This window comes from Drosophila mauritiana, chromosome 3R (genome assembly GCF_004382145.1).
Source record: "Drosophila mauritiana strain mau12 chromosome 3R, ASM438214v1, whole genome shotgun sequence".
In the NCBI taxonomy this organism is placed as follows: Eukaryota; Metazoa; Arthropoda; class Insecta; order Diptera; family Drosophilidae; genus Drosophila; species Drosophila mauritiana.
Window position 1 is genome coordinate 7537787 of NC_046670.1, and position 13537 is coordinate 7551323.

At 37.2% G+C, this 13537-nt stretch overlaps 3 protein-coding genes across 6 annotated transcripts in view; 1 reads left to right on the top strand and 2 right to left on the bottom strand.

The window, feature by feature from the left end:
* The window catches only part of LOC117142830 (dystrophin), a 134194-nt gene extending 131347 nt beyond the window's left edge, over positions 1–2847 (bottom strand). For 2 of the 4 annotated variants that reach the window (XM_033307055.1, XM_033307059.1), the window contains exon 1: positions 2715–2847. In XM_033307055.1, the coding sequence (XP_033162946.1) occupies positions 2715–2832 (118 nt within the window). In that variant the 5' untranslated portion in view covers positions 2833–2847. Of the gene's footprint in view, positions 1–261; positions 433–2714 lie in introns of those variants that run through there. The other 2 variants (XR_004459576.1, XR_004459575.1) reach the window with 2 other exon arrangements.
* LOC117142832 (succinate--CoA ligase [ADP/GDP-forming] subunit alpha, mitochondrial) lies at positions 1070–2274 on the top strand. The gene has a single exon (XM_033307063.1). The coding sequence runs from the start codon at positions 1194–1196 to the stop codon at positions 2220–2222; it is 1029 nt and encodes a 342-aa protein (XP_033162954.1). The 5' UTR covers positions 1070–1193; the 3' UTR covers positions 2223–2274.
* Positions 2848–3904: 1057 nt separating the features above from the next.
* The window catches only part of LOC117144499 (IDLSRF-like peptide), a 35274-nt gene continuing 25641 nt past the window's right edge, over positions 3905–13537 (bottom strand). Inside the window, exons 3-4 of the mRNA XM_033309685.1 lie at positions 9813–10011; positions 3905–7015 (exon numbers count right to left, since the gene is read on the bottom strand). Coding sequence (XP_033165576.1) covers positions 6868–7015; positions 9813–10011 — 347 coding nt within the window. The 3' untranslated portion in view covers positions 3905–6867. The remainder of the gene's footprint in view (positions 7016–9812; positions 10012–13537) is intronic.

The following is a 13537-nucleotide window of genomic DNA, read 5'->3' on the forward strand; positions in this document are numbered from 1 at the left end:
AAGAGTTAAAACCTCCAAAAACTCGATAAAACACAAGGCAAAACCTTAAGTTTGGCACACCAAATGCGATTTCCTGCACTTGCTGTTGAAATTCCTTCGGTTTTTATATTATTTCTCCACTTTTGCTCAAACAACTTGTGGCACACTCACACACGCGCACAAATTCTACACCTTGAACTTGCGTCAGCTTTTTTTTTCGCTCTTTCCCATTATCTTTTCATTTTAGGTAACCACTTTAAGTGCCTTTTTCAATTTACTAACTTTTCTTGGTTATTAAACTTTCAAAACACGCACTTGCAGCCAATTTTTGATTTTCCTGCGCTGCTTCTTTTGTTACTTTTTCTTTTCGGCTCACAACGACGGCGCGCAGAAAAAAACGAGTAACTTCATCTTGTTTATCCGACGCGTTTTCAAGTCTTTACGCTTCGAAGTCAGAAAGCGATCTGAAACGCGATCGCAACGTACCTATTCTTTTTCGCTCTCTTTGAACGATGATCTTATTGGAACGGGTTGCAGCCCAACTAGCCAAAGCGCGCGTTTCAGTCCAGCTGTTTCGCGCGCTCAGAGAGTGAGAGCGAGATAAAAGAGGAGTTTCTATTGGATTTCAATTAAAATCGAATCGGAATTTATTGAAGGGCTGAGCGCAAGCACAGTGGGACAGATAATTTGTTTTCATTATAACTTTAACTAGTTACTATCAAATAAATATTATAAAACTTGCAAGAAAAGAATGAAAATGCAGTTTAACAGATAATAACTCTTTAAATAGAACAATATGAAATTACAAAGCACGGTTTAGGAGTTATTGTTGTAAAAAAAAATTCACTTAAGTATGCGTCCTACTTCACTTATTTTAATATAGTGTTTGGTACTTCTTAAGAATATTTCTACACCCTGTGATGTTAAGATACAATATTATGATGTACGGATTCTTCACTTAATAAATAATAATTTAAAAAAAAAAAGCTTAAGTATGCATGTGCGTAAATTACCAGAAAAGGATTTCCAATTTTTATCCAAAGCCGTTAAGAACACAGCAGGCCTTGTTCCAAACCTCCCTAATAATTTGACTGTTGAAACCTGACATTCGGTCAACAGTTTCGGTAAAAACTCCATTCCAAATCAGGCCCCAAAAGTTTAATTTTTCGGCCCAAAACAAATCCACCAGCAATCCAAGACCTAATTCCCATAAAATGTCCCTAAATCGAGGAAGCAAGATGCTCCTGCGGGCGATGGCGCCCCAAGTTTTGAGGCGTGGCAAGGCGGACTATGGCAAGACGGTGTGCAACCTGAAGATCAATAAGTCAACAAAGCTTCTAGTCCAGGGATTCACTGGCAAACAGGCCACTTTCCACTCGGAGGAGTCCATTAAGTACGGAACCAATATAGTTGGCGGTGTGAATCCCAAGAAGGGCGGTACGGAGCATCTGGGTAAGCCCGTATTCAAATCGGTGGCAGAAGCTGTGGAGAAGGCGAAGCCAGATGCCACGGTGATCTTTATCCCACCTCCATCCGCCGCCGAGGGTATTTGTGCGGCCATCGAGAGTGAAATAGGCTTGATTGTGGCCATTACCGAGGGTATTCCCCAGTCGGATATGGTGAGGATATCGCAGATGCTGAATTGCCAGGAGAAGTCCCGCCTGCTGGGACCCAACTGCCCGGGAATCATCTCGCCGGATCAGTGCAAAATCGGAATAATGCCGGGAGATATCCACAAGCGAGGAGTGGTGGGCATAGTCTCGCGCTCGGGAACCTTGACCTACGAGTCTGTCCACCAGACCACCAACGTGGGATTGGGTCAGGCTCTATGCGTTGGCCTCGGCGGAGATCCCTTTAACGGAACCAGCTTCATAGACGCCCTCAAAGTATTTCTGTCCGACAAGGAGATCAAGGGCATTGTCATGATTGGAGAAATTGGCGGATCCGCCGAGGAAGATGCTGCCGATTTTCTCAAGGAGAAGAACACTGGATGCGAGGCCAAGCCAGTGGTGGGCTTCATCGCTGGACAGACTGCTCCACCGGGTCGTCGAATGGGTCACGCCGGCGCCATCATTTCCGGTGGCAAGGGAGCGGCCAAGGATAAGGTGGCCGCCTTGGAGAAAGCGGGAGTCCGTATGACCGCCAATCCATGCCACCTGGGCTCCACGCTGCTCGAGGAAATGATCCGCCTTAAACTGGTGCCCAAGCCGAACGCAAAGAAGGCCCAGGCTGGCAAGAAGTAGGAGTGGCGGAATAGATTATTGATCCCAATAAACTAACTTAGTGCTCTTTAAATTGCAAAAATATCTCTTATTTATTATTTTATTTACTTAGAAATATTATGAAATGTGAAAATCAAATTGCTGAAGAAGTTCAATAGGATTATAACTAAACACATACCATTATCAACAGAAAAAATATTTTTTTAAATATTTAACTGTTAAAATAAAACATTTTTTTGATGGGTAAATAATAATAAATTTAATTATTCCAAAAACTGAGTTCGGTTTTTGCAGAAACGTCTTTCATTACAAAAGAAAGATAAAGATATTTCTAAACTGTAATCTATTAAAATTTCCACCGATTATTTCTCTTTTCTATATGCAAACGAATTTTCCGCAGTGGCTGGCATTTTATCATGAGTCTCATATCAAAAAAAAGGTTCATAAGCCTACAGCAAATACAAGATAAGCGAGAAAGAATTTGGCCATGGCCAAAATGGAAAGCAGACTTACCCATTGTCTTCACCCGAAATTCTTCGTAGTCCATCAGCGGAGGAGTTTCAGCTCCTCGCACGGTGTCCAGAAAGTCCTCCTCGCTGTAAACCGAGTCGTAGTCGCTGGGATCGTGCATTACTAGGTATTCCTATTAAACTGGCTCACTAAATCACTCACTAGGCACTAAGCACTATTGCATACTCTTCGGCAGCATAGATTATTCACTGGGTATTCGTTTGGTTTGGAAATCTTCTATTTGGTGAAGGCACAGGTTGCAGTAAGTGCAGTTGAGAGGAATGGTAGTCGTGGGGACTTTATGGCATCCGGAGCCACCGATTATGGAGGAGGATCAAGAACCGAGAGCACCGACAACCGCATGCGCTTCCAATTTAAACACGACTAAGGTGAGCCGACCGCCGTCGTTCTGTGTTCTCAGCTAATCAAGAGCAAATACTACGAAGGCTATCAAAAACAACAAAACAAATCTACAGACTGATTAGAATATCAAGTAGTATAACAAGTGGAAAATCTTAGATCGAGCCTGTAGAACAGCTGATATCCTCTAATTTTATAGGTAGCATTCTTCGCAATTATAAAAGATACATATATCAAAAATTCAGATACTTTAAACTTTATATGCTTGAAGAAGTAATACCTATTAAGTATTACCTATTTATGAACCTCTTTATACGATCATAGTCTGTTATACCCTTAAGATCTCTAAGAATACTAGGTATAAAAACATACGCTTTTATTTGCACAGAGAGCGCGTGCTATCTCCGCTCTCACTCTTTCTCAGCGAAAGTAATTAGGGGAGTTCCTAATGGGTGCGCGAGTGCAAGTGAGAGAGCGGATATATCTTATCACCTGTGTATAACTTGGACTGCGATAGCTTACGACTGTCAACTGCCTGAAATTCCTTCAATTAATTAATGCATTATAGCGATAGCCGTACATTAAATTTGAGGTGAGAGAGGAAAATGTTCGTAGGTTTTCCCACACCTAAAAAAAAAAACTGTGATAAAGTCATTAATAAATTCGGCGATAGGAATCATGAAACGGGAATTGGTACTTGATAATTATTTTCAACTATTAATCAATAAGGAGATAAGCATGTTAATAGCTTTAAATATTTAACCCCCTTTGCAGCAATGAAAACTCGCTTGATTGTTTGTTGTTTAAAACAGCACACCAAAGAAATAGCATCATTGGAATGTTAAAAATTTTATTTAAATTTCGTTTCGCCTCTGTTTGTATGGTTTTTTTGCAATTCTAATTATAATGCATTTACACATAGACTCCATTTTGTTGTAGTGTGTTTTTTCTTTCTCGTTAAACTCGATTTACTTTACTGTATTTAATTCAAACTTTAATTGTGTTTCGGTATTGCATATAGTTTTTATATAGCATTTTTTTGTTTGATTTTTGAAGAGTACTTTCTCTCTTGTTGCTGGAGTATTTTGCTTGCTACAATTTTTCAGTAACTGATATGTTTCGTTTACTCGTTTCATTCAAATATATTTCAACTATTTCTTGTGACTTTAGGTGGTTTTGTTTGTTTCTAAGCTGACTAGCAAATAAATACAAAATTTTAAATTAAATTTTTAACCTAAACAACTTCAAATTAAGTTATATTAAGCTAGTTTCTTTGATAAGAGATTGTTTTTAGTAGATTTGTTATTGTTGAATTGTTTCAGCGTTTTAAAAGTTCAATGGGTCAGTTTTGGCATTAAAACACTGAAACAAGTAACAATTTGTTTAAATGAATTGGAAATAAAAGATAAACCCAAAGTAAAGAGAAAGGAAAAATTGAATTTCAAGTTTAAAATTGTCTTTGGTGTGTTTAGCCATAAATATATTTATATATAATATTCTTAACGTTATTCAATTTCAACTTTCGTTTTCGTCTTCATATTTGATATGTTTTTAATTGATATGTTGCATATATTTTGTGTTAATAGATTTTTGTGTAACTCTAACTTTTGCAGTTTTTTTCTTCTTTAGCAAGATCTCTGCTGATATGTATGCGATATAAGTTCTGTGGCTTATAATTAGGAAATGTCTGTTTTGTATATAGCAATTGTATATTAAATTTTTAAAAAATATTCACAGAGAAAAAACGTTTTTTTTTTTTGGTTTTTAGGTTTTCTTTTTTTGTAGATATTTAAATTATTTAAAACTTACAGGCGAAGGTGTTTTGATGGAACGCAAAAAACAAATTATCACTTTGTTGGTTTTATTTTTTGTGTTTCCATTTCATTTGCATCGATTATGGAATTCGTAGTTTGTATTCTTTATTTACATGGGGCATATCCTCACATCCTCTTTTAATCATATATATATATATAGTTCAATGGATCAGTTTCTTTTCATTATCATTCTTTTAATATTACTCTTGACTTGTTTAAGTTCCGTCGAATAATATTTATTCGTAAATATACTTTGAATAGACGACTATATAGGTAATTAAAATGTTTTTCTTTGTTTTCTCTTTTCTTTTATTTCAATAAATAATTGTAGTTTACTTTTGCTGTAGTTGTTGTACGACCTATCAGCTAATTCAAGGTACTTATAACTCCATTAATTTTCGGTTTAATCTAAAGAATCTTCCTTTAACATTGGGTTTCATAATTTCTCCTCCGATTCCTATTCATTTTAGTTACTTGCCACACTATCTGGTCAACAATTCCGTGCTCCATTTGAAGAATGTTTGAATTCGAGAATTCTTAGACTAGGTGGTAAAGTGTTTTTGTATTTTGAGAGCCAGTTTCGGGTTTTGCTTAGAAGATATTCCAAATGGTTTGGGTCAGTTTTAGTTCATTGGCAATTCGAAACTGGTCCTGAAAACGTAGAATCGCACATTGGTTACAGCTGCTTTTCTTTTTTTTTCTTCTAGGAAATATATTTATATATGCTGAGAATTGAGTAAAGTTGTGTGTATTATTTTTAAATTAGGCTTAGGCTTTTTAATTACTTGGTTTGAGTACGTAGCGTGAGAACTATCATCGATATTTATTTAGACACTCAAAACGTTCCGTGAATTATGCAACTCAAAACCAGTAATTTCACTGCTGCACAGTAGCTCGACATTGAGATTTAAGTTTCTATAACAACGTTTTGGTTTGCTTTACGTTATTTTGTTAATTTGATACGAAACATCAAAGATTTTTCTCTACTGGAAACAACAATAGCTGCAGGGCTTTCGCTACTTTTTACTTTTTACCGACTAGAACTAAAGAAGTATTCCATATTTAATAGTTTATAATTAATAGACGTTTATCGAAAGAAGATACTCGTAAGTGTTAGAAAATGGTTGGAAGGTTCTTTACTGATAGCCTCGGTTACGGTTTTGCATACATTGTTCGTAGGGACTTTTGTTGTGAATACCATTAGTGACGGATCTAAGAAGCCTTGAAACACTTTACATATACATCGATAAAAATGTTTAGTATCTGTATACATACATATGCTTCGGAAAAAGTTCGATATATAAACATTGATAAAATTTCTTCTTTAATTATATTGGTTTTTTTTCTTTTTTGTTTTGGTTTGCCAAACGATCCTGCTTCCACATTTTATTTTTCTAGTTCTTAATGAAGTTTTTTCTGCAATGTTCTGAAGTTTGCGCATAGATTTTCTCAAAATAAACATAGTTCGCGATAGAAACGCAACGCATAAAGAAAGTTTAAGAAGGAGCGCAGAAAGTTGGGAGAAAGCATGAGATTTGCTTTTCGGTAGATAGAAGCCGATTTGTGATCGAAATTGTTTATTTATTTGCGTATGTTTATTTCCTCTTCGCGCCTTCACTTTTTTTGTAGCTTTTTCGTGGTCTTTTGCAATTTTTTTTAGTTTTTGGTTGCTTGATTTTTGTTTTTATATAAAAGTGTTTTGGAAAATGAAAATAAATTAAACATAATAACTCGTATAAGAAGGGTCTTGGAAAGCAAAATCATACTCAAAAATAGAGTTTGAGAAAATATCTTTTGGCTGAAATGGAGGGGCATTCATGGGTACGTTTTGTTGGGGACGATGAGTGTAGGTACGTGTGTTCCGGTGTAATTCGCATTTAATAATTGTAATTATCGTAGGGCGCGCCCAAATACGAATAGAAATTAGGATTGATGGGCTGTGCGTGTGCGTAATAAAATCCAGAAGCCGGATCTGGCGCTACTCAGTCGAGGAAGCCGGTGTTGACCAGCTTCTCCAAGAAGAACTTCACATCGCCCAGCTCCGAGTCCTTGATACCCAGCGACTTCAGCATGCCCAGATCCCCGTTCTCCACCGCCATGAAAACCGAGCGCAAGTGTTCCAGGTCCGATCTGAAAAAAAGCAGGATGCAACGGAATTAGTCGGTATAATTTTCAGCTTACTTGTGATAAATGGCAAAACTTAAATAAAGTTTCCACGGCAAACGGGAAAAGTTGTGCGAAACTGGGAGCAGACACCTGCAGTCTCTAAATGGTTTTTAGCTCGCAATAGTTTTTTTTTTTGGGCTCACAGTGGTTAACAACTATGCATAAATTATATCATAATATATTTTTAAAAATTAGATTATGGGATTTTTTAAAAGTTGTAACTGAAAAATTGTTACTAAATATTACATATTTGGTAGCATAGTTTAAACCACTCATAAATAAATACTTAATAAAATTCCAAAAAAATCTAAATAAATTGGAAACTACTAAATATCCTAGAACCCCATTTTCATGGCATTTGGGCTACAGTGAACTGAAATAATGAGCAAATGCCCCACTCGCCCACAGGCACACATCACGTGGACACACAAACACTGTGCCAAGTTTTTAGCTCTGCTGCGGAGGGTCTCAAATTATACGCTTTGCTTAATTAATCCCTGCAGGTAACGTGCGGCTGTTGCTGCCAGCTATATTGCTGGCTTTGTTATTGTGCCGGTGGTCGGTGTCCTGGGGTGTCCTTTGACCCCAACCTCCCCAGCCAGGCTAGCTCTTTTCTATACCCACATATTTCGCTGCCTGTTGCGGCTGCTAGATAAACTTCATTATCATCAGCATAATTAGTAAAGTGAGTGGGATACACTGAAACTAGATAAATATATGTACCATCCTCACAAGCTAACTATAGATAATTAAAATTAATTCATAGGTACAATCCTCAAAAGGTACACTTGTACACCTATTTTGGTGTCTAAGTACTAGTAATTATATACTTCAGATTGAGTACACTGCTAACTTTAACAGACCATATCAACAAGTTAGTTACTTTTTTAAGGAACTTCCTCCTGAAAATTTCTTTCAGTGCACTCAAGAGTGCAAAATACACATTAATAACATTTGTGCGTGTCTTGTGGTTCGAGTACATCCATTCAGCTCCATCCCGACCCTCCCAGTTCCCAATTCTCGGATAGAGACTTGAGCTTGGTGGAGTGACATTATGACACTTGGGCGATTAATTGCCTTGATGAAATTGTGTAAATTTCCAGCGAGGCCAGACAAACGAAGCCCGCTTATATTTCATCCAGTCCCCATATTTCCCGGGCTTTTGTGTCTTGCTAATTTATCAACATGTGCGTGAAGAGGACTATTTTCGTGTCCTTTTGTCTGCGCCGCTGGTCGAGATCCTGTGTGTCTGCATGGCCCACAGTTTTATGATTATTATTATTGCCACTCCAGCTCACCTTGTGGTTACCACTTTTGTGGTTAGTTTTTGTTGTACTAATTTAATGAAAATTTGTCTTTCATGTTTTGTGTCTCACCCACTCTTTTCCGCTCGCTGTGTTTGCATTCGGGCATTTCCCTCGCTTGCTTGTTGTTATTTTTGTTAATTAAATTTTTTATTTGTTTATCTTGGAAATTGTAGCATGAGGCTCGCAGCAGAATGCCGGCAGAATACAGAGTAATTTAATTTAAGCAGCTGAAAACACACGTTTGGGCCTAACAAAGCGTAATCGACAGGATTTATCAAGGATTTCCCTAACTAATTTAATTCACTAGCTTGATTTAAAACCAGAAGGATTTCACATTTAAATTAGAAACTTTTCGCGTTCCTTATTTTTTAAAAAAACATTAATATTTGAAATACTATGCTCATCCCAATTTTCTCCTCTTATAAAATCACTATAAAAACTGATGTCCCAAAAATTCCTTTCCGCTCTTCCCCACTTCATATTTTAATTCATTAGGCAAAGACAAATATTTTGTTTATTTAGGCCAAGTCAAGCAAATATTATGAAAAACAGTGAAGCCATAAAGAAGCTCTTTATAAAATAAAACCGTAAAAGCAGGAATATAAATGACATGCATATTTTAAAATTTCATGACACTTATTGTGCACGTTGTGTGTTTTTGGCTTGAAGCTGAACAATTTTATTATTCCAGCAGCCACAAAAATAGATAAACAGAGAAAAAGGGACTCGAATGCCAGCAGACAACCAGATGCAAAGGATAATTCATGGCACAAGGACAAGGACAAAGGCTGGCCTCTGGACTTCCACTGTGTAACATAGTTTCTGTCGAATAAAAGGATTCACCCACAAAGTAAAAATAGCCCTTGGCAGTGCCAAAGTTCCTTAAACAGCTTTCACTATTTATGCAACTCGGATGAGCTTAGGACCTGGCCAAAATTATGTTTCGTGCTCGAAAAGCAGCTGACAAATAATATAAAAATAAAAAAATAATTTCGCTTTGAGGTTTTGTGGCGGCAAAGAAACCAACTCGAGCACAGACATTTTCTACCGAAGGCATGACATTGGAAAAAAAAAATTTTAGAAGTATATTTTTACTCAGAAAATGTTGAAACAAGCATGATTGTAATGTTATAAACTTCAAGGGGAAAACCTTTAAATTTTAGGCGCTCAAACTCCATGTTCGTCAGTCTTGTTTCCTTAATAAATTCAGAGAGAGATTCAATTAAAATAAAAAATTCTAGAATATTTCCTACAACTATATTCTATACTTTTAAGCAGCTTAAGCATTTAGTTAACTTTCATTCCTCCTACAAAATTAAGCTAAAGAGCGCTTAATTCTTAAATATAATGTTTTTATAAGTTAATCTAATGCACCCCTGCTTTCTCTCAGTGCACGCACTCCGGCTAGTGTTGAGCTGCAGTGAAAGTGAATAGATAGGAGCTCCGGTACTCACCTCATTAGATGAAGGGCAGCGCCAAAGTCCTCAATCGTTTGCGACTCACTCAGGGCGATGGCGACCTTCTCGACTCCGCCGAGAGGTGAAAGGGCATCACGTGCCTTGCTGCCGAAAAGTTTTTCCAGGTAATTGGGTCCGTGGGAGGCGATCAGGCTCTGGAGGAAGGATGCGGTCTCCTCGACAGGCGGACGCTTGGCTGCAATTAAGAGGGCAAACAAACGTCATTTTTATCGGTTGCAATTAAATAAAGCTTTCGTGAGAGAGGGGGGGGAGGCTGGTATTACCCGCATAATGTAATTAATAAACTACAGAATGCTCTGATTACTATCAGCTTAATGCATTTGCATTCATAATGTATTCTCATTTAAATTGATTTCGTTCATTAAGCCGACAAACAGTTGGGCCTCAATACACACCAATGCTGATTAATAAATGAGGCCAACATTTCTACTTACAAGTCATTAAAATTGAATTTACCCCGTCACATTGTTAAGATATTAATTAATTTTTTCACCGCCTGACAATTTCCTAGGCATTAATATTAATAGCGAACTTGCTGCCCTTTTCCGCTCAACTTTAAACGCACGCGTGCATACGAAATGAGTCCTTTCCCAGGAATTAAATATTCCAGGGACTCACTGCAAAGGGTGGAGTGTCCTGCGAGATTTGCCATGTTCGGACAATGCTTTTTAAATATTTAGGAAACAATAAAAACTCACATTTACGAGCAACTCTATAAAAACGTTATCAACTTTTTGTTCTGATTCAGATTTTGTTGCTCTACTTTATTTCGTGTAGTTTAAATGGAAAAAAGAAATGTTTACATGTAAATGAAAGGAAAGACTTGTTTAAAATTTTAATTTAAAGAGAATATTGATTTTAAAGTTGTGTGCGATTTTATATTTTGAGATTTTTTGCTGGAAACTTTCGTGTTGTAGTCAAAAACACATTACAAAAAGGGCTTAAATTGGATTGCATTTCCATGGAACACTTTAAATTGAATTTCAAATAATTCTTTGTTTAGTTTTGGAAGAATTGAAGCTTTTATTTTGCATTTGCCGACTAAAGCCACTTGCGGGAATTCTTTCACTTCGAGGCACTTGCTCAGCACAAAGGAGCATATATTTTTCAGTTCGTTTTCATGCTCCTGTTGAATAAGTTTCTACCCATTTATTCACATTTCTGTTTGTGTTTACTTGTATTTTCTTTGGCTCCGGCAAACATTTATGGGTCAGTCAGTCAGGCAGTCAGTCCGTCAGGTAGTCATTCACCCAGTCTCTCAATTCAGTCATGCACAAAGGGCAGACTTTACGGCGCTTGGCGTCGCTTTTTTTAGCCCACTGACTGCACTTGTTAACCCACTGGTGCCCGTTCCCCGCCGGCTCCCTTAACCCGCTCACTCACATATGCTGGCATTTTTAATGGCTGCAAGGACACGTATGTATCTACATGGGTCTCCTTCTCCATCTGTGTGTGTGTGTGCGCTAGTGTGTGTGTTGGTACAGTTACTGACTGTATTTGTTATGCAAATGGCGACGTTTGCAACCCATTTTGCCCCTCGCATTCCTGCACTTTTCATACCCCTTAGTTATGGGGTGACTGCGGCCTTTTTGTTTAACTGTCATCAAGATTAATGTGCACAATTAGCCTCACATGCGGTATCTGAGTAAAAAAAGCCTTCGCCAGGGTTTTTCCTTTCTCTGCCCTTGTAACTCTTTTTTTAAACTAATCTTAATTACTTAATTCCTAGTTTTTTACTGCCTTTTTTTTAATATATTTGTATGTTTATCATAAGTCAAGTAATTTATTAGTTTTGTAATGTTTAAAATGTATTTATTTTATGTTTAAAATGTATTATGAACCTCTTGTTCATATTTTCCGTTTATTTATGTTATAGTTTTCCCATTTCTTTTAATTTCATTAATAATATATTATAGTATTATTATTTATTGTACACAACTTAAATGATTTCTGAGAACATTTTTAGGTTTAAAATTACAGCTTGACAGTATTCCTTTTTAATTCATCGGAAATAATAGTAATACAAATAATTAGTAGTTTGATTGAACCCATTGGTTGAACTATTGGTTCAAAAAGATGGCATATTAATTTAGCTGGGATCTTTAATTTTCCTGAACTTATTGGGTATTTTAAAATCGAAACCCGTGGAAAAACTCTTATTTTTCTTTCGTCTGCATAAGCTTCGGTGGCTCCATGTAATGTGTTCTTTGCTCCTGGGGGCCAAGCTCAATTGCCGGGTGGGGATGGGTGGCTGTGGGAGTTGCGAGCTGTGAGCTGGGAACGGGGATTGTCGCCTGTTGTTTGCCTTTAACTTGTTACATATTCCGGACGATGTATATCAGCAGTTTAGATTAAGTCTACGTGGCCATTCTGGCCCAGAGGTTACCCCCTCCCACCCATGGGCCAACATTTTTAAACTTTCTCCGCAGCCTTTGGCTGATAAAAAATATGCAAAAATATGTTAATTTCCCAAGGGTATTCAAATGCAGTTCAAAAGTTTTTTAAATCATTTTGATTGCAATTTAACTCTTTTCTCTCATTTTCTTCGTCCAGCAAATGATGATTCTGAACGAGAGCATGAGTGGCTTAAATAATATATTTTTCTTAATTTGCATATATGAAAAGCATATTATGAAAAGGGTGAATGAAAATTGCTTGTGAATTTACAACCATGATGTTAAGGATATATTTTAATAAAATATATGAAACATATAAGTGGTACTTGGCTTTAATTTTACACACTTTTTAACTGCGAAATCATTTTATCACCCATGCTTACTTGAGTTGTTTCTATTGATTTATACTTTTTAAAAATCCCTTATTATGTTGATGCTAAATTCCAAGATGTTTTAGTTTAGTTAGTTAATCGTCCATATAAGAATATGCCTTAAAAGAATTCTGAAAACCCCACTCATTAAACGAACTATGGTCCAGCGATAAACTTGCCGCCGAGGGAACCTTTTGTCTTTCAACTGTTGCCTAGCTGCCAAACAAAAGGGAGTTTCCCCGGAAAAGCAGGGGCAGTGAGGATAATAACGAGAAACTAGGCGAATAATTTATCAAAGAGCGCCGAGGTTGAAGCAATAACTTAAGCCAGCGCCAAAGCAGCCGACACTTCCTAAATGATTTCATTGTCGAAAATAGTTTTTTCTCCCTCGAGCCGAACAGTGGCGGAAAACCGGCGAAAATTTATGCCATTGTGCCAGGAACTGGCAGGATAAGATAAAGAGAAGGAAAATGGGCGTGGAAAGTGGGCGGTGGGCGTAGGTGGGTGGGGAAGGTGGAATGCTGGCTTGTATCTCAACTTTCAGCCAACTGAATTGCCAGCAATTAGCAGCAACAATTTGCTGTTTGGCCTCAAGTCTCGAATTTCGCATTTTCGGCGGGCACAGCGGGTGGTTGGGAGGTAAATCTCTCCTCCGCCGTAAAGTAAAGTTTTCCGCACAATTTGTGGCGGCCTTTGTTTGCCTGTGTCTGCGTAACGAATTTTATAATTTATCATGCAAATTTTTTCATTTTTCTAGCCATGACATAATTAGGGAAACTATAAAAACTTTCGCTGCCATTAATGGTCCCTATTTTTTGTCTTTTTAATTCACTTTTCATGTATACACATAGCATCCTGTATCGATTATGAAAATTAAATAAATGTTTTGCTTAGTTGCTTTTCAATTTACGGCAATTACGTCGGTGATTGCAAT